The sequence below is a fragment of the Theropithecus gelada genome, chromosome 1, assembly GCF_003255815.1.
Source record: "Theropithecus gelada isolate Dixy chromosome 1, Tgel_1.0, whole genome shotgun sequence".
Taxonomy (NCBI): Eukaryota; Metazoa; Chordata; class Mammalia; order Primates; family Cercopithecidae; genus Theropithecus; species Theropithecus gelada.
The window spans coordinates 160,674,270-160,694,425 of NC_037668.1; the positions used below are offsets into that span (position 1 = coordinate 160,674,270).

The following is a 20,156-nucleotide window of genomic DNA, read 5'->3' on the forward strand; positions in this document are numbered from 1 at the left end:
AAAAAAAAAAAAAAAAAAAAAAAAAAAAAAAGAAAATGTGGCACATATACACTATGGAATACTATGCAGCCATAAAAAAGGATGAGTTCATGTCCTTTGTAGAGACATGGATGCAGCTAGAAACCATCATTCTCAGCCAACTATCGCAAGAACAGAAAACCAAACACTGCATGTTCTCACTCATAGGTGGGAACTGAACAATGAGAACACTTGGACACAGGAAGGGGAACATCACACACCGGGGCCTATTGTGGGGTTGGTGGAGTGGGGAGGGATAGCATTAGGAGATATACCTAATGTAAATGATGAGTTAATGGGTGCAGCACACCAACATGGCACATATATACATATGTAACAAACCTGCATGTTGTGCACATGTACCCTAGAACATAAAGTGTAATAATAAAAAAAAGGTTCATACAAAAAAAAAGAAGAAAGCACTACTGATTATAACTGTAAGATATATACTAATCAACGATGTACGTCATCAGTTTTAAGAGGCGTTTCAATTTTAGAGGTGTTAAAATATGAAAATGTCTGATTAATGATATCATTGGAGTGGCTGAAAATGTTGACTAATTTTTTTTTTCAAGTGCTATATCTGATGTAAACCCAAAAGACCAGGTTTCCAGGCTGTTAGGTTTGTTAGAATATACCTAAAGCTGACTACTCACAGCTGTCTCCTTTCTATCCCCACAATTGTTTTTTAAGTCACCATTTCTTAAAGCACAAGGTTAACAAAGCCACCTTCCCCACAATGGGCTGGTCAGCTCTTCTAACCATTCCTGATTTACTGTAGGCCTACTATGTGCCAGGCACTGTGCTAGGTGCTGGTGAAAGATGAGCAAGACTGTTACCGCTCTCAAATAACTTCCAGTTTAGTAGAAGAGGCAGCAGATAAATAAACAATTGCAATGCACCATGGTGAGCAGAACACACCAGTTAGAAGGGGATGAACTGCAGAAACGAACCCAGTGCATTCTAGGGGGTCCTAAGCTGGGCCTTAAAGGCTGCATATCTTATACCAGCAGAAAGGAGAGAGGAGCTGAGGTTTCTAAGGAGCTGGAAGAGTGTGTGCTAAAGGCTAAGAGCACACAGTCCACTCAGTGGTATAGGGCGATAAGGTGGGAGAAGGGCTGCAGAGGCAGAGGGCCAGATCTGGAATGGGACTGGGTGCCAGGGAAAGGGATTCTGGACCATTATTTTGAGGTGATGGAGGAGCCAATGAAGGGCTTTAAGCAGATGAATGAAACTATCAATTAACTATCACATTTTTAGAAAGACGAGGGAGGCCTGTATGGATAATTCTTGTTACCCAGGGAAAAACTGATGGTGGCTGGGGCAGGGGGGATGTCAGTGAGGACAGAAAGAAGACAAGGGTCTAAGATCTACTTGGGAGGCAGAGTAAACACCATTTGGTGGTGAATGTGATGTGGGAGAGATGAGAGAGGGGAGGTTGAACTGTGAATTAACAAATGAGGCCAGCAGCCTGTGGCCAGGCAGCCTTCCCCACAAATGTGCACTGTGATGGGGGAGGAGAGAGACAGTGATTGAGCACAAAGCCATCCTCAACCTGCAAAACAAATTACAAAGCTGCCTCATCAACAGGGCAGCCTCTTTTCAAAGTAGGCTGCTAAGAATTCAGGGATGGATAGAAGGATGGATGACTGGCAGGTAGGCAGGTGGGGATATAGGTTGATGGATGGCTGGATAGATGGGAAAGGAGGGATGGAGGGAGGGGGAGAGGGGGCAAACAGGTAGGCAGAAAGAGGGAGGACAGGAAGCCAGAAAGACACACAGAGAGATAACAGCTTTCTATTTACCTTTATTAATGCTTCTCCTTTTATTTAAATTGAAAACATGGGAAGAAACTGAGGTCCAGAAAGGTTGAATGAGCCTCAGTCGAAAATTGAGCCAGAACAATCACTGAAAGATGTTACTCTGTCCCTGCTCCAGATACCTTATCTCCCCATCACTCCTTTATGAAAGGTTTCAATTCCCCATTCACCCTTCCTCCTACCAGAAGAGCGAATCAGAGTAAATCCAGACCAGCCAATAATTGAAAGAGGTGGTTTGGTATCAACCGCTTTCAATTGGCCAATTGGAAAAACCATTTCTCATCTTCTCCCCTAATCCCTTCTGTCTTACTCTTCATTTTCATTATCATGTTACCAAGTGCATACTGTTGTGTCTGGCCCTGTTTTAAGCACTTTGGACGTATTGACTCATTTATTCTTATAATAATCCTATTAGAGAAGCACTATGATTAGCTCTGTTTTTTTCCAGAAGAGGAAACTGAGGCCCAGAGATGTAAGCAATTTGCTCAAGATCACACAGCAGCCAGGCTAGAAAACAAGCCCCAGCAGCCTCTCTCTGCAGAGCCTGTGTTCTCAGCCCGGTTGCCACATTGCATCTGCTTCTCACAAATCAAGGTCTTCTAGCTCGGGTAAGCCCTTCCTCATTTAACACACCCACCCCGCTCCCTAAGGTTAAAATATAAACACCACACCAGGCCCCCAAGACTCACAGCTGCTCATCCAGAAGATGACCGGGGATGGAAGTCCAGGCGGGGGGTTGCACTGGAGCGTCAAAGGAGCACCCTCTTGGACCACGACAGGGTCTAGGTTTTCCTTCGGCCACAGAGGAGATTCTGGAGAGAAGTGGACAAAGAGGACAAAGTGAGGGTGATGGCTGGGCCCAGGGCAAGGAGCAGGGTCAGAGGCAGGCATGCAAAGAGGAGAAACAGAAGGGGCACCTGGATAAGGAGGGAGCAAGAGAAAGGGATAGGGCACGTAAGCCTACTCGAGGGGCTGCCCTTGAGAGGCAGGAGAAGGGAGGCATCTTCAAAGGCCCCCCTCCTTTCCCCTCTCCTGTGCCCACAGTGGCCAGTGAAATTGTTGCAGACAACAACTTCAAAAGGAAGCTTTGGGAGCTTCCTTTCCAAGGAATCGTTCTGAGCTGGGGAAGATGCATAGAGAACACCAAGGCATCTGCAGGCCAAGGGCAAGTGCAGCCCTTCTGGAATGGCCTTCCACATCCCCCACTCTCCATTTACCCAGGAGCAGGGCATTTCAGCCCTGCCCCATGCTACTCACTAGACACCTGCAGGCGGATCCTATTGGACAGGGCTGTGCCAAATTTGTTGCGGGCGAAGCACTGATATTCCCCCTCATATTCCTCTGGCCGCCCGCCACTGCGGAAGTCAATCACCAGGGTCCCAGACCTCCTCCTCATGGACACCCGGGGGTCCTTGGCAATGTTGAAGAATCTGCTGTTTCGTGTCCAGTGGAAGCTGTGGAGAGTGGGCAACCAAGACGAATGGGGTGGGCTCTGGGCTCCAGGCAGATCTCAGATCCCTAGTTCCTGACTCAGTACCAAATTCCCTCTCGCAGCCCCATCGTGGCACCCCTATACCAACAGGTACCAGCCTGGCCGAGCAGAAGAACCATCTGGAGAGCTCAATAAAAAGCAAAGTCCCAGGTCCCACTCAGGTGACTCTCCAGGGCAGGGGCCTGGCGTTAGTATTTCTACCCAGCTAAGACTGGGACTCCTGGCTCTAAGTGTTAGATACTCAAGTAGCTACTCGGGGGTTATGTTAAACACATCATCGAGGAGAGATTTTCATTTCTAGAATCTAGAGTCTGCTGCTTCTTCCACCCCAGGACATTTCCAACCTCCTACTAGCAAGGCAAACTTAAATTCATATTCCACCTAACCTAAACACATCAGGGAGCTGGCCCTGCTCCTCCTACCGCCTTAATTTTACAATCCATTCTAAAGCCAAAGTGAATTGGCTTAGCTTATTTGTGCCCTGCTCAGTGAGTATAGATTACATAGCAGTGACCACGCCCTGTAGCCCAAGAGTGGCAGCTTTTAAAGAAATGGCAGCCTAGTAGAACTGAGCCCCTGCTGAAGAGCACTACAATGGCCCCCTCTGCTCGTCCTGGGAGCTGCAGCCAGGGCTTCACATCCTCTGATGCCCACGATCTAACTTGTAAAAGAAGCAGGGAAAGCAGGAGCAGCTGGAACAGCAGGGGCTGCTCAGTGCCACAGGATCATTGTCCCTGCAAAGGAACCGCGGGGGGAAAAAACCAAACCTCAGAAGCAAGCAAGGTTACCACTACCCTGACTGACCCTTCAGGGTGACTCACACGGCCAGTGAGGGAGTCCCTGCTGGTTCCCAGGCTCACAGCTCTGGGTTCGAGACTGTCTTGTGTGAACCCGGGGGGCCAGAATAAAGCTGCTGTATACCTGGCAGCCTCTGCTTGGTCTCATGTCTCCTGCTGACAGACACACTCTAGATGGGGTCCTGTCACATCTGGGTCTGAATCTTGCATGAGGCTCCTGAAGGGCTCAGTCTGTGGATGCTACTTTGAGGATGGGGATGGGGGCGGGTAATAACGTCTGCCATGTCTCCGATGCTTATCATTTGATAGAAATGAATCTGGCCTTGGGGGATCAGAATCGTGAGTTTAAATCTGAGCTCTGCCCCTTTCAAGCTGGGTAACCTTGGACCTCTGTACCTCTGTTTCCCCTCCTCTTCATACGGGCATTTGTCCTTCCCCAGAGCACTGTTAGGTGGTCGAACAAGACAATGTGAGTAACAGAACCTAACCCAGAGCCCGGACACACACAACAGGCTTTTAATTCATGTCTGTTGTCATCTTATTTGGTCTTAATGAGCACATAAACAGGTAGAAGTAAGCTCAGAATGAAAGACTTGAGTTGGCTTGGAAGAGGAACTTCCTATAAGCTAAATGTGGGGCAGAGTGGAGGAAAGAATGTTAAACAGAACCTCAGAAAACTGAATATCCAGTCCTGGCTTTTGGTGTGAATTCAAGCCACTTGTTTTCTGGTCTCCAGTTTCCTTATAGGCAAAATTTCCTGGTACCTCACTTGTGCCTTCCACCTAGTAGGTGCCTAATGGAAAGTTTTTGGAATGGATGAGTCTAATTTTCTAGCTGCCTCATTTGCCTTAGTTATCATCAGGCCCAGAAGCAAGCGGGTGGTTTCAATGCGTTCTTTTCCCCTCCACTCACCTGGGGGCAGGGTTCCCTTTTGCTTCACACTCAATCAGGATGTTATCACGGGGGTCCACGATGTGATCCTTCACTGACTGCTTGGTAATGGTCGGTGGCTGCGTCACTGCAACAGTGCACAGGGAGCACGGTCAGGGCTGCAGGGACCTCCCTGGGGTCCAGCTTGGGGAACAGCTGAGATGAAGAGCTTCAGAAGCCACACATGCAAGCAGGCAAGTGGGTGGGGTGCGGGGCGGGGGGGGCGGTGAACAGGGCCCCATTCTAGAGACCCAGCTCCTTAAATGGTGCCACAGGAAAGAAGGTGAGTGTCAAATATTAAGCAGAAGAAGAATCCCTTTAAAAAGATCCCATAGGCAGCTGGGCGCGGTGGCTCACGCCTGTAATCCCAGCACTTTGGGAGGCCGAAGCGGGTGGATCACGAGGTCAGGAGATCAAGACCATCCTGGCTAACACAGTGAAACCCCGTCTCTACTAAAAAATACAAAAAATTAGCCAGGTGTGGTGGAGCGTGCCTGTAGTCCCAGCTACTCGGGAGGCTGAGGCAGGAGAATGGCATGAACCCGGGGGGCGGAGCTGGCAGTGAGCTGAGATTGTGCCACTGTACTCCAGCCTGGGCAACAGAGCAAGACTCTGTCTCAAACAAACAAACAAACAAACAAACAAAAACCCATAGGCCAGGCACGGTGGCTCACACCTGTAATCCCAGCACTTTGGGAGGCTGAGGTGGGTGGATTGTCTGAGGTCGGGAGTTTAAGACCAGTCCGGCCAACATGGTAAAACCCCATCTCTACTAAAAGTACTAAAAAAAAAAATTAGCTGGGCATGGTGGTGAGCACCTGTAACCCCAGCTACTCGGGAAGCTAAGGCAGGAGAATCACTTGAATCCACGAGGCTGAGACTGCAGTGAGCCCAGATTGCGCCACTGCACTCCAGCCTGGGCAACAGAGCAAGACTCCGTTTAAAAAAAAAAAAAAAAATTCCAAAGCATCCTAAGGAGAAACTGAAGGCCAGGTTTTTAGTTTACTCATCCTTACATTACAATGCTTAGCACGACATACAGTGCACAATAGTTTTTGATAAATGTCTGTTGAATGAATAAAGGAAGAAAAAGCAGCTAGATTTTCAGAACTTAGGGGTCATGGAGGTTCTGAGCCCCGGAGGCTCAACAAATGGCCAAACTATGGTGAGGCTAGGGCAGAGAGGGCCTTCAGTCCCCAAGAACTTCCCAGATCCTCCCCATCTAGGTCCCAAGTGCCAGCCGTCTACCCTGGGGTCCTGTGCCAGCCACTGGAGGATAGGGAAACAGCTGTGGTACACATGAACTTCCATCCAATGACCCTCTTCTTACCACATGCCCCTCTGTTTTTCCCAGCAAGAGAGTGCTGCAGGCAAGCCTCCTTCCTCCCCGCTCAGTAAGAGACCCCACTACAGGGCTCTGGTGTGAAGAGACCCCAGCAGAAGTCTCAGCAGGCCACTAATCCCCAGGTATTGCCTCACGCCTCATTCCTCCCTCCCACCTCCCAGAGGCACAGGCACAGAGAGCCACGCAGGGCACTTACGCTCATTCTGAATGCTTGCTGTTAGTTCCGACGGGTTAGCATTGGAGAGGGAGAAAAGAAGAACATCGTTATGCACACAACCGCCCAGGTGTCCTCACGCCCCAGCACACAGGGAGTGGGCGGGGTGCACCCGGGGAGGGCGCTGAGCACAGGGCTGTCTCCTCCTGGCTGCAGAGCTCAGTGCAAGAACCAAGCAGGGTTGGGGAACGGACCCAGAGAGTGCCTTATGGAGAAGGTGACGCCTCCCCTGGGTGACCAAAACCACAGAGTTGGGCAGAAAGACTGGCTCTGATCAAAGGACAGTGTCACCAGGAAGGCCACATGTCCCAAGGTGACAATGCTGCTTGAAAGAGGCCTTGAAGGTATTTCCCTCCATCTGATGCCACTGAGGGAAGTGGGTTCCTCAGCCGACAGTGAACAGGAGAGGCTGAGGGCAAGACAGGTGCCAGGAAGGGAGTGGATTGGAACCACTGCTGCAGGGCAAAACTCCAAGGTCTCACTTCTCCCATAACACCTTCTCTCCTTGGCATCTCCTCCTTTGCCATCCTATGGAAGACTCTAGAGACAAATGCCCCTTTCATGGTACATTGCCCTATAGAAATCATGCTTCTCAATGGGAGGCTCCAGGGATGAAGCAGAGTCTACGGCTCCTTTCTGTGCTTTTCACAAAGAACGTAAGGAGGCAGGTGGCACAAATCTCCCCCAGCTCCTACCTGAAGTATGCATGTGCTCATATAGGTGTGCTCCTGTGCAGGTGGGGGTATGTATCTGAGGTCTGGGCTTCTCAAATTTTAACATGCATATGCATCACCGGGGGCTGGTTAAAATGCAGGTTCTGATTCAGTTGGGCTGGGGTGGGGCCTGGGACTCTGCCCTTCTGACAAGTGCTCGGGCAACGCCACGCTGGTGGTGTGTGAACCACACTCCGGATAGGAAGGTTTTAGATGGTGTGCTTTTTGTGGGGACAAGGTCTTGGTTAAAATGTGCAGAAAAGAGAACATGTGTTGCTGCGACTTTAAAATGTCTTTTCCTGATGATTATATCAGAAAGTAACATGACATTCTCATTTCATGCAGGTGCAGACTATTGTACTGTTGTTGCAGGCTGACTTTTTCAGAGTGAGGGCTCTCTGTGGGGAGTTGCGAGCTGCCAGCATCAGGGCAAAGTCACGGTGACCTTGAAGCCTTCCTACCTGACTTGAGTGAGACGTGGCGAGGATTCTGGGGGCTTAGCGAGGGCAGCCTGGAGAGGCCAGAGTTAAGCTCAGAACAAGAGGTGCAGGAAGAGCCACAGCAGGAGAGGGAAGAGAGACCCCAGAGGAGGGGCAGAGTGTGGCAGGACAAGGGCCCTGCTGTACGTGCTGTGCATGAAGGAAAGTCTTGAGACGAAGACTCATGAAAAGATCCAAAATAATTATTTTGTGTGACCCCCGGAGGACTGAAGAGACATTTGCTTCACCATTTGCCCAGGGCTGCCTGGGCAGGAGACAAAGGACTGAAAAGTCCAGGGGGAAAGCAAAAATCTATGGCTTCTGAACACATGCTCCCTGGAGCTCGTCTCTGTGGCATCTTCACCTATATATGATATTTTTGCCAGGGCCCCAAGAAAGGTAACTCTAGAAGGATGAATGACAGTTGGCTTGGGCGGGAAGAAGGGGCCATTCTTAGGAGAGGCAGGGCTGTCACTGGGACCCACTCCCCTTGGCCCTTAGTCCAGGCCCTTGGCTTCTTCATTCAGGATATTTTTGGGGTCTCACCCTGGGTAGCAAGCCTGACAAGGGACCTCCTTTGCCTATTCAAGACTTCAAGCCTCTCTTATAGAATCAAAGGCTGACTCAATGGAAAGAGCCCTAGACATTGTCCAGGGAATCTCCAGATCCAAGGAAGGAGTCTCTTGGCTAAGATCATACAGGAAGTTTGCTGCAGAGCTAGAATGAGAACCAGCTCTCCCAGTGCCTGGTCCAGAGTTTTGTTTTGTTTTGTTTAAACAAATCCATCCTTGGCCAGAGAGGTGAGCAAGCCAGCTGGGGCCTCAGGACTCTGCTCTCCTTGACATTCTGGAGAAGGGTGAGTGAGAGGGGAGACTGTGGGTGCTGGAGACTCTCCGGGCAGCAAGAGCTGGTTGGATGCTGTCCCCAGCTCCCATACTATCAGGCCAGGGGCCTCTGGAGAATATACTTGACTAAAGGGATGGCATCTGCAGCCACCACTGTGCTACTAAGGAATTTCTTACAGGGACAGAATTGACCCAGAAGACAAACTGCGACAGGGAGAAGACAGAGGGGACAGCTTGTCTAGGGATGAGGGTGACCAAGTTCCCACCCAGTGTCACACCACTCGCCTTCTATGGAGCAGTGGAAAGTGAATTCCACAGCTCTTCCAGCTCAGCTCTGCAGGGACTGAGGCAGATGCCTGCTCGGTCCGCGAGGTTTCTTTACTCATGTGCCTCTTTTCTTTCCCTGGCTCGGATACCTACAACCTCTGGCACCCGTCCCTCAGGAGATGGAGCATGTGAGTGCGTGTGACTGAGGTGTATGTGAGTGGGAGTGAATGTGCAGGAGTGTGAGCACATATGGGTATGTGAGGGCATGTGTGAGTGTGCATGAGTGTGAGCATGTGAGGATATGCGAGGGCGTGCGTGTGAGTGGGTGTGTGGGTGCGCATGAGTGAGCAGGTGTGAGCCTGGTGTGAGTGTGTGAATGTGCATGTATGTGTGAGAGTGTACATGTGAGCTGAGGCCATCCTGCAGCGTTATTTGTGATGGAGGTGGGGGGGAATTGTTTCTGCCACTCCTGGGAGGAAAATGCTGTCCCCTGATGCAGGGCCAGGGACAGAAGAGCCAGCAGACTCACTTTTTGGCAAACTCACTCTGGTTGATGAGGCGACCCTTGGCTTTTTTCAAAGGTCATACTGTTCTCCTTGGGGCTGGATAGGGAGGGAAGGAGGAAGGCAGGGGACGGGTGGGAGGGGTGCGTGTGACTCTGCTGGCACAGCAGTGGGAGCTGGAGGCTGGGCCTTCAATGAGGGATTGTGCAGCAGTCCGGGGCTCTGCTCCAGGAGGCTGCGGCGCCCAGCCTCTCCAGAATAGAAGCAGTGCCTCTGCCCTCGAGACACAGATAATGTCCGCTGAAGGGGCAAACGAGTAGAAGGAACACCTGGCAGGGTGAGAACGTTAAGAAAGCCTGATCTTCCTTCAGCCCAGGGCTGAAGGAAGGTCTGTGGTGCTGGACCCAGTGAGATGGAGAGACCCGCCGAGGACAGCCTCTTCCCAGGGCAGCCGGGGCCTCTCTGAAGGGCTTGCCTGTTGTCTTGCATTCAGCTTCTTTTTTCTGTTTGTTTGTTTTTGAGGAATAAAAAGTCTTTATGGGCTCAGACCAGAAGCCCATGGATCTTGAGGACCTCTGTGGACTTGCGATTTTCTTCTCCACGTTCTTTTGGGCCTGTTTCCGCTGCTGTTTCTTCTGGTAGTGGATCTTGGCCTTTTCTCTCTTCTTTTCCTCCAGGGTGACTATCACTGCCTGGTACTTCCAGCCAACCTCATGAGACAGGTACCCCAGGCAGGCAAACTTTCTCGTGGGCTTCAGATGCTCAGCCTTGAGGGCAGCAGGGACCACCATCCACTTTTTCGTGTCAGGGGCAGTGGGATTCCATCAAACACCATGAGGTGGTCCAGGGTGGCCTGACCTCAGTTGGTCTTGTGGGGTAGTATGCCCCATAGGGTCTGTCAAAAAAGGCGGCTGGGGGCCTGGGAACGGTGGGGGCCTCGGGAAGGGTTGGTGTTCATCCACTTGCAGAGGAAGGCCAGATACTTTAACTTGTTTCCATTGAAATTGCCAGAAATGCCAATGCCCTTGCAGTGCATGACCACCACCTTCCAGCCCAGCAGTACAGGAGGCCCAGGGGATGGTCTCAGCCATACAGTGCCAGGACTTGCCCCCTCATCCCCTGTCATCTTCGGCGGTCAGCTTGGAAAGTGTGTTCAGTTTCTGCAGACTCTTTTTGGACATGTTGCCAGGGTCACTGGACCTGCAGCAACCAGGGAGATGTCATGTGTGTGGGGCACGCTCCAGGCAGCCTGGGTCTCCTGCCCCAACACAGCCAGGGCACCTGGAATGGCACTGCAGAAGGACTTCCCTGTCCATCAGAGAGGCGCTGTGGTCCTATCGCGGCTCTGTCGCTTCCTTGTCTCTAACCCGCAGGCTAAGGATAACACCTGTGTTGAGGGTTAGCTGCCAGAACCATGTGCGATGAGGCACACGCAGCACTTAGCTCTCTCCCTGGTGCATGACACCTGCGATTCCAGTGGTTTCTAAGGAGAAGGACTCAGAGGAGGCAGGTGGGGGTGGGACATATCAGGTCCCAAATTTGGGGGTCAAGAGACTCGGGTTCTTTTTTGATTCCACCACCCATTTGCTATGTGACTCTAAGCTAGTAAAGGCTTGAGTTTCCGGGAACACAACACGGGGTGGGGGTCATCCCAGGGACACTGGAATGGGGAGATGGTGGGAGATCAGGACACTCTCAGCTCTACCCTACAGGTGGGGCTTTAGAAAGCCTGACTCTTTGGGGTGTCTGCTGTGTCTCCATTTCCTTAGAGCTTTGGAATTCTGGATTCTTAAGATAGACACCAAAGCGATCTATTTATAGGCTCACCTTGCAGGGACCCCTCACCCACTGACCCTGGGGGATCAAAGCAGCAGGTGAGTGAGTGAGGAGAAGCGGCAGAAGAGAAAGGAGCCTTCACCACTTCCCTGATAACCCAATTTCCTCTGCACACCCTCCCACCAGGGACTTGGCCTTACCAGGCTCCTTATTAGACTGTGTGCCTGGGACTGTTAATGAGAAACTCTCCTCGAGCCAGCCGCACAGACAGTTACCATGGGAACAGGTCCTTTCACAACTCTCCTCTCCTCCCTGTGCATGTGCACACGTGTGTGGGCATGCATACACACGCTCACATACATGCAAGTCCACATACCTGGGGGTATTGGGAGGGCAGCAGGGGCTTTGCCCATCTTACCTCCGGGTCTGACTTAGAGTTACTACTGGTGTTCTATCATCCGAAGTATCCCCTCCTCTGGGGCAGCTATTATTGGTGAAGTAGGGTGCCCGGAGGGCTGAGATACCTCCAACTCTTCTCCAAACTATGCTAACTCCAGGACCAGGGGTCTGGCTTTGGAAAGCTCAGGGAGGACTTCTTGGAGTTTGTGTTACTCTCCCGCCCCCTCCCCAGACATCTGTTAACTGGAGAGAGCCCAAGCCAGTGTTGGTGTCATGTGGGTCCCCTCTGTTCCTTGACATAAGGAACAGGGGTCAGAGGTGGCGTGCTCACATTTTAGGCTGGGGATGCTAAGACAGTTTGCTGGAACTGTCAGAATTGTGGTAAAGGTGGCACACACCTAACGGCAGGGCCGAGGAGCTTGGCTGCCAATAAATGGGCCATTGATGAATGCAGCAACAGATATGGTTGGTGGAGACATGGCCATTAGATTTGCATTTTAAGCCCCTTACTTTATGATTCTGATGGTCAAATAATGCCCCCTCCATGAGAGACAGAATGACAGCGATTTTACTTTTTATTTTATTGCGGGAAAGTTGAAAACAATGAGAAGGAATCCATGCCTGGTTCTCCCATGTGGCATGATAATGGGGCTCTATTTTAATGTCTCCTTTAGCCATATCTTTTGCAAAGATAATTCTGCTCCCAGCCCTTCCCAGGCCTGTGTCCTCCTGATTCCTCCAGCCAAGAGGGCCCAAAGGGTGTGGATTTGAATATATCAGACATTAGAAAGGCAAGTAAGAACTGTTCCACCATACTTGACCCTGGAAACTGCTTTTCCGGGCAAGTCAAGACCACAGAGGACCTGGAGAGGTGAGCAGAGGGAAAAACCCAAGTGGCACTCAGAATCCCAAACTCCGCCACCTCTGGTCCCACTCAGCTGGCTCCAGGTGCCCCAAGCATCAGCTCAGCCATAGCCCTGAGAAACTGCCTCTGCAACATACAGTCTCAAACTTTCAAACATGAGCCCGTGTCAGTTCTTTGGAGAGAAATCCAGCTCTGAATCTCAGAATCCACTGCTTCCCCTCTCCTCATCCTTCTTTGAACGATCTGAACTTTCCTCTGACCATCCCTCCCCTCCCACCGCTCTGCCCAAAATCAGGAGAAAAAGAGAAGAGGATGGGGCAGGACTCACGATCCATAGGAATTTCGATGGCTCCGCCAAGACTGAGGAGGCAGAGGAGGAAGGCTGCATGGACCCAGGGCGGCGGTGGCTGCCTGGCCATCCTCGGCACCCGGCCCCGCTCCCTGCTCCCCAGCACTCGGGGTCTTGTCACCTTGAGCCGCTTTAACTGGGCCTCCCAGACAGAGCTCAGCTGTGGAAAGAAACATAAGAGCAAGTGGGTTTTTCATGAACTTGCAGTTTGCTCTAGCAATCCTACAGGGCTTTGGAGGACCCAAGGGCCCCCTTGGTCACAGAGTCATGTTCTAGATAGAGCAGGGTTTCTTAACCTCCACACTATTGACATGTGGGACTGAAAAATTATTGGTGTGGGGAACTGTCCTGGGTATTGTAAGATGTTTAGCAGCATCCCTGACCTCTACCCACTAGAAACCAGTACAGCCCACCCCCTTCACCACAACCAATTAGAAATGTCTCCAGACATTGGCAATTGTTCCCTGGAGGGCAAACCCCCCAGCTGAAAACTACCGTTAGAGAAGGAAGGGCAACTCCGCAAAGAACAGTCATGAAAACAAACACTGGCCTATTGGCCTGCAGGCCCAGCAACCAGAAGATGCCACGCACCGATCTGGTAAGAAATGCACCAATCTACAGCCTCTCTGAACCACATGTGCTGAGTGTGCCTGGGGATGAGCATATTTGCAGTAGAGGCACAGAGATGAGATCGCACTGATGTCCTTTGATCCCAGGATGAAGGGGGCAGGGTGACACTGGCAGGCCTGGGGAATCATGGGTTAGATAGGTGAAGACATGGTTGCACAAAGGACTTTTTGTCATTTTTGCAGAAAAATGAATGATTTCTGCAACTATTTTGTGCAGCTAAGGAACAGTGGTCCCTGATATTGTCCTTTTATAGATAATGGCAGTGGTAAGATGATGACCAGGAAGAAGTGGGCTTCAGGTGGCTGGTAGAGTAAACAACATTTAAGATGGTTCAGTGTTCATCCTCAAGCACAAGAAATCATTCCAGGGCTTACAGAGATGGTGTTAAAAATGGTTGTCCAAGGAACCTAGAATGGATCCTTAGAGACAAACCTTTCTTCTCCTCCTCTAGAAAGAGAAGAGCAAGAATGGCCTACAGCTGAGACTCAAAACAGTGCTTAAGATTACCTGAGGTTCTGAAACATACACTTTAAAAAATTGGTCCAGTTGGCTATTCTACTGTGGTGCCAAGTCAAAGAGGAAGGCAGAAGGTGGCTTCTCCAGAATTCCTCCAGTTTTCCTAGATTCATAGCTACCTATCAGATGGACACACCATTCTCCTGCTCCTGTTTTATTTGGCAGCAAATTGAAGCCCACTCTCAATTGTGCACATGCACCATCTCCCATTCACCCTGACTGAGGGTGCAGAAGATAAGAACAGGACTCCAGTGCTTGCTCTCTGGGAGGGTGAGAGATCCTGGGAAACAAGGCCATCCTTCTAGAGACCTGCAGCAGAAAGCAGGTCACTGATTATTGCAATAGGACAAGGGACTTCCCCTGTGCCAGGATATGGGGCAAACTAAAGGATTCTTATTCCTTATTCACATTTTTGCAGTTTCTAACCTGGAAGCTGGGCCCAGCACCAACCCTCAACTGTGTATATTTCTGGACTCCATCCACTTATTTCCTTTCCCACTGCCACCACCTTGGTTTTGATCACCAACATTTCATGCCAGAGTTACTGCAACAGCTTCCTAAGTGGTCTCTCCACATCCACTTCCCCCCCCCCTGTGGTTTGTGTTTTACTTTATTATTTTTAATTGACACATATAATTGTACACAGTTATGGGAGGCAGTGTGATATGCCCCTCTGATTTACTCTCTACTCATAACCAAAGCTGTTATTTCTAAAGGCAAACAGAAATGTGCTACTCCCCTAGTGTAACTCTCAATAGCTCACTGCTGCTTGGGAGTTAAAGGTAGTGTCCTTGACATGGTTCAGAGGTCCTGCATAATGTGCCCCCTCTGCTAGCTCACTGTTCATCCCTCCCTTGCATCCTGTGTTCCAGCCAAGACTGCTCTTCTACCAGCTCCCTCAGTACCTCATGCTTGGTCTTGCTTACTGACTTTTGCACCATGAAGCTCTGTCTAGAACACTCTGTGTCTGCCCTCTCTCGTTAGTATTTTCCAGGTATGACATATGTGTCCTTCATCTGTGCTCCTGCACACACTTTACTTCCCCCATTATGGCACATTTCACTTTGTATTCATTCCAAAAGCCACTTGTCTATCTCCCCTATGAAAATGAAAGCTTCTTTATAAGGGAAGGTACTCTGTCTTGTTTACTGTTCTAATCTTAGAATCGATCATAGTACCTAAAACACAGCAGATCTTCGAAACCGTGAGATGGATGGATATATGGATGAGTGGAAAAATGAACGAATGATTAAATCGATGAAATAAGAAGCCATTTGGACCATCATGTGCTTTTTAAAACCTCACGTTTCCCCAGAAAACCACCGGGCGGCGCAGGAGAGCACATGCTGTGGACCTGGGTGGCATACTGTGAAGGCTACTCATTAGTGGAAGAAAAGAATCCGTCTCTACACAGACGGTGCTTTCTGGAGAGGAAACCAACAAGCTGAAGGAGGGTTGAGAAAGTAGAAAATCTCCCAAGGAGGGATCCTCTGGCTAGAAGGCATCACAGGAGGTCTTTGGTTCATCTTCCCAACTCTCTAAGATGGTCCTTATACTGTCGCAGAAAGAATCCACTAATGCCTCTCCTTGGCTTATACATCTCCAAAGGCCAGACTTAGATTAGGCAGCTGAACCCTTAGTGCTGAGGGAACCTGCGCTAGGGGAAGGCGCAGCAGGGGCGGCCGGGAAGGCGCAGCAGGGGCGGCGGGGATGGCGCCCGTCAGGGCTCCATCACCAGCATGTTTGGTTTAGGAGCTGCCAAGCAGTAGGAAGTGAAGGGAAAGAGAAGGATATTTTATTCTGGGAATCTTGATAGAACTAGGAAGCCAGAAGCTATTCATTAAAACAGATACACATTGGCAAGAAAAAAAGCCCAATTGTACGGGACATTTTGAATTCACTATTTAACAACAGAGTGGAAAAAGAATCTCAAGATAACCACATTTAGCTGTGTAGCAATTCTCTCCCCCTTTCCTCTCTGGAACCCAGTTTTTCCAACAAAATCTTACAAGACGAAAAGAATTTAAAGAACACGAGTTTCATACAGTCCCCTTTCTTTTCAGATGAAGAAACAAAAGCCCAGAGAAGGGAAGTGACTGGTTTGAGTTTACCCAGCTGGTTAGTGGCAAAGCTAGAAAAAGAACCCAGGTTTCTTGACTCCTAGTCCAGGGATTTTCCATCCATTTTTCTCTTTTTATGTACAGGAAAAGTACCAGAGTAAGGTTGCTATTTAAAAAAGAAATGTATAGTTTGGCAGTTCCTCAAAAAGTTAGACACAAAATTACCATATGACTCTGCAATTCTACTCCTAAGGTATATGAGCAAAAGGATTAAAAACAGGCATCAAACAAGTACATGTACACGAATGTTCACAGCAGCATCATGCACAACAGCCAAAGGGTGGACACAGCCCAGATGTCCTCTAAGGGATGAATGGATAAACAAACTCCAGTATGTACATACCCTGGAATATGACTCAGCCATAGGAAGGAATTCAATACTGACATGTTCCAACTGGATGAATCCTGAAAACACGCTCGGTGAAAGAACCATGCACAAAAGGTCACAGGGAATGATCCCATAGATATGACATCTCTAGGTCTTATCTATAGAATAGATACATACATAGAGACAAAACATGGATTGTCTCTGGTGACCAGATGCAGAGGGGAAGGGAGAAGGCGGGTAACTGGTTAGTGGGTATGAGGTTTCCTTTTGAGATGCAAATGTTTTGGAACTAGACAGAGTTGTGGTTGCACACATTGTGAATGGACCAAATGCTACTGAATTGTGCACTTTATTTAATCTATTTATTTTGGAGACAGAGTCTCACACTGTTGCCCAGGCTGGAGTGCAGTGGCACCATCTCGGCTCACTGCACCCTCTGCCTCCCGGGTTCAAGTTATTTTTGTGCCTTAGCCTCCCAAGTAGCTGGGATTACAGGCACGTGCCACCACACCCAGCTAAATTTTGTATTTTTGGTAGAGACAGAGTTTCACCATGTTGCCCAGGCTGGTCTTGAACTCCTGACCTCAGGTGATCCACCCAGCTCGGCCTCCCAAAGTGCTGGGATTACAGGTGTGAGACACCGTGCCCAGTTTTGAGCTGCACACTTTAAAATGGTTTATGTTATGTTTCACCTCAATAAAAAAGAAAAGTATAATATTGGTCTCCATTATGTGCTCATAAAGATGGGACAGAGGATGAAGAGGGCAGGTTATTTGATGTGAGCATATAAGGGCCCTCAGCTCCCCAGGCTGGGCTCACTCAGCATGGAAGACAGGCACATGGTTTACAACCCTTTCCATCCATTCTGAGGAAATTTCCATCCAAGTCAAAGGAAGGAGTGAATCCACCATCTTTCTGAGTATGAGAGTTCTAGTACTGAGCTCAAAGAACCCAATGCAGAGTGACGGCAGAGATCCCCTGCCTGAAGGTACCCCCATATCAGCAAGGCTTACAGTTCCCCTGTCCTGATGACCAGGAAGAAAGGTGAAAGGGACAGGCTTGCTAGCCTACAGCAGTCAAGTCCACATTTCCTGTTCAACCTTAGTCATTACACAGTCTTGCCCTATGGCTCAGTCATGCCGCCTCTCAGGTTCCTCTCCCAGGCGTTCCAGCCACACCAGAGGTGACTGCTTAGGTGCAGAGAAGTGCAACATCCAGATGCGGGGGTGGTTGGTTCTAGTGAGATCACCCTGCGGAGGACCAGGAAACTCCCACATCCCAGGAGGGAAAGTAAAGGAGAGGGGGTAGGTTGAGCCTGAAGAAGAGGGGCCACAGTGATTGTACTCACATGCTGGGAGAGAGTGTAGAATTTTTCTGTTTAGTTCCACAGGGGCAAAGCTAGGACCAAACAGGAGGATGTTTCAGAGAGACAGGTGCTTCCTTGAGTCACAGGAAGAATTGTCTGATAAATGCAGCCGTGCCACAATACCATTAGTGAAAATTAAACATACTCTAAATATGATATGTTTGAAGGATCCTTTTATATATAATAACACAAGAGGTAGGTTGTAAGGATATAAAATACATGAGAGGAGGGCTCATTGTGGGGGGCAGGGGGAGAGTGCAGAAAAGAACAAAAATAAATACAACAAAGAAATAAATCCTTTGTGGATGGATGGTATACTAAGTACTGGAGAACATGATTAATTCAGCTCTTGCATATCTGAGGTCTCCCAATCCCCCTACACACACATACACACACACACACGCGCGCACACATTCATCCATACAGGAAGAAAAGAGAATAGAGCTACCTGAAGGTGAAATGTTCTGCCATGTTAAGTACTGTTTCATAAAAACTCCATGGCATCGGTCAGGCGAGTTACTGACAACATTCCCACACAGGAGGAAGGCTGGATGCTTTTCAGAACCATCTGGACACTCTTCAAACAGGCAGATTCCCGGGCCCTCAATCTTCTAGGCAGGGGCCAAATCAGGTTGTAGATTATTGTTTAATGCCCTTAGAACCTGTTATCTCACACAGGGATGGTCCACACACATGGGCAACCTGCCTGAACACAAGGCCTTTAAATTTGCAAGGCTTGTGAGAGATTCAGATTCAAAATGTCCAAGATGGGGGACACATGTGAGTTTGCTAATGATCCGCCTGGTAGAAGACCCCTGGACATGGTGGTATCTTGTCTAGTTGGAGAGCATTGGCTGCATGGTTACACCGCCTGATTTGAGGCCACTTCCCGCTTAAAAGTGTGGGGCAGCGGGGAGGGGACGGTGCTTGGGCAAGCACTGAGCTTGAAAGCTTTGTATTTATCATCTGAAAAATCGGGATAACAACAGCACCGGTCCTAGAGGGCTGCTGTGAGGATTTATCACACAATTCCTATGTAAAGCGCTTGGCAAAGCATGGGGCACAGAGTGAACACTTAACAAATGTCAGCTGCAGCCCCTGAGTAGGTCTGAGATCACAGGGATGAGGGAAGCGTTCTGTCCATCTCCAGGACATGACCACTGTGAGTAGTAAGTGGCTGCAATAATGACGCATCCACGGTCACAGCCCGCTTTGCTGTTTTTCCTTTTCTTCCTGGCCCTGGTTTCTTTCCCCATATTGGGGGCTCCTGGTGTTGATTCCACAAGCTGTCCCTGGCAGACGGATGAGATGCCCGTGGCTCCCACGAGCTGTCGCCGTCGGGAGCTCCTCACATTCCCGCAGCCACATTCTGGGCAGGCTGTCCTGGTGGTCACAACACATCTGAAGTGACAGGGATGAGAGAACACTGGCAGCATCGAGACATGGCTCAGCTGGCAGCTCTTCATCTCCTGGAGCGGAAGCCATCTCAGTGTCGGGCTGCAGTCGGCAGGGATTCATTCACACAGCCGACCAGGTGGCAGGCATTATTCTAAAGAACACACACGTGGACAAGAGACAAAGCCCCTCTGCTCTCATGGAGCTTCCATCCCAGTGGGGAAGACGGTAAATAAATGTTGAACAAAAAATCCGGTAGCAATAAGTGTAACAGAGAAAACACAACTGACCTGCACACGGATGTTTAGCAGCTTTGTTGATAATTCTGCCAAAACCCAGACAGAAGCAACCAGGACGTCCTCCCATCAGTGGATGGAGAAACAGAGGTACATCCAATGGAACATTACTCAGTGCCCCAAAGAAGCGAGCTACCAAGCCATGGAAAGACATGGCGGAGAGGCACACTGCTAAGTGAAGGAAGCCAGTCTGAAAAGGCTGCACACTGTGTGGTTACAACCGCATGACATTCTGGAAAAGGCGAAACTATAGAGATAGTAGAAAGATCTGTGACTGCTGGGGGTGCGGGTTGGGGGAAGAATAGACAGAGCACAGAGGAGGATGTTTAGGGCAGTGAAACTTCTCTGTATGATGCCCTAATGGTGGATACTTGTCATTATGTAATACATTTGTCCAAACCCATAGAACTCCAAGAGTGAATTCTAACATAAACTGTGGCCTGTGGGTGATAATGATGTGTCCATGGAGGGTCATCGACTGTGACGAACATGTTAGCATGGTGAGAAATGTTGATAATGGAGGGCGCTGTGCACGTGTGAAGATGGGGTGCATGGGAACTCTCTGTACCTTGAACCTAAAACTGCTCTAAAAGTATTTTTTTTTTTTTTAAGAAAAAAAACACAGTAGTGATTGATATGATGTGATAAAGTGAAGTGAGTGGTCAAGGAAGACCTCACTGTGAGAAGCTGACA

The 20,156-nt window shown here is 49.5% G+C and overlaps 1 protein-coding gene and 1 pseudogene across 6 annotated transcripts in view; both read right to left on the reverse strand.

Moving 5' to 3' along the window:
- NFASC (neurofascin) overlaps positions 1-20,156 on the reverse strand; it is a 200,596-nt gene that overhangs the window by 71,077 nt on the left and 109,363 nt on the right. For 4 of the 6 annotated variants that reach the window (XM_025379889.1, XM_025379896.1, XM_025379871.1 and 1 more), the window contains exons 3-7: positions 12,792-12,972; positions 6,599-6,616; positions 5,040-5,145; positions 3,096-3,292; positions 2,528-2,650 (exon numbers count right to left, since the gene is read on the reverse strand). In XM_025379889.1, coding sequence (XP_025235674.1) covers positions 2,528-2,650; positions 3,096-3,292; positions 5,040-5,145; positions 6,599-6,616; positions 12,792-12,972 — 625 coding nt within the window. The remainder of the gene's footprint in view (positions 1-2,527; positions 2,651-3,095; positions 3,293-5,039; positions 5,146-6,598; positions 6,617-12,791; positions 12,973-20,156) is intronic. The other 2 variants (XM_025379880.1, XM_025379904.1) reach the window with 1 other exon arrangement.
- On the reverse strand, positions 9,967-10,573 carry LOC112620918 (annotated as a pseudogene).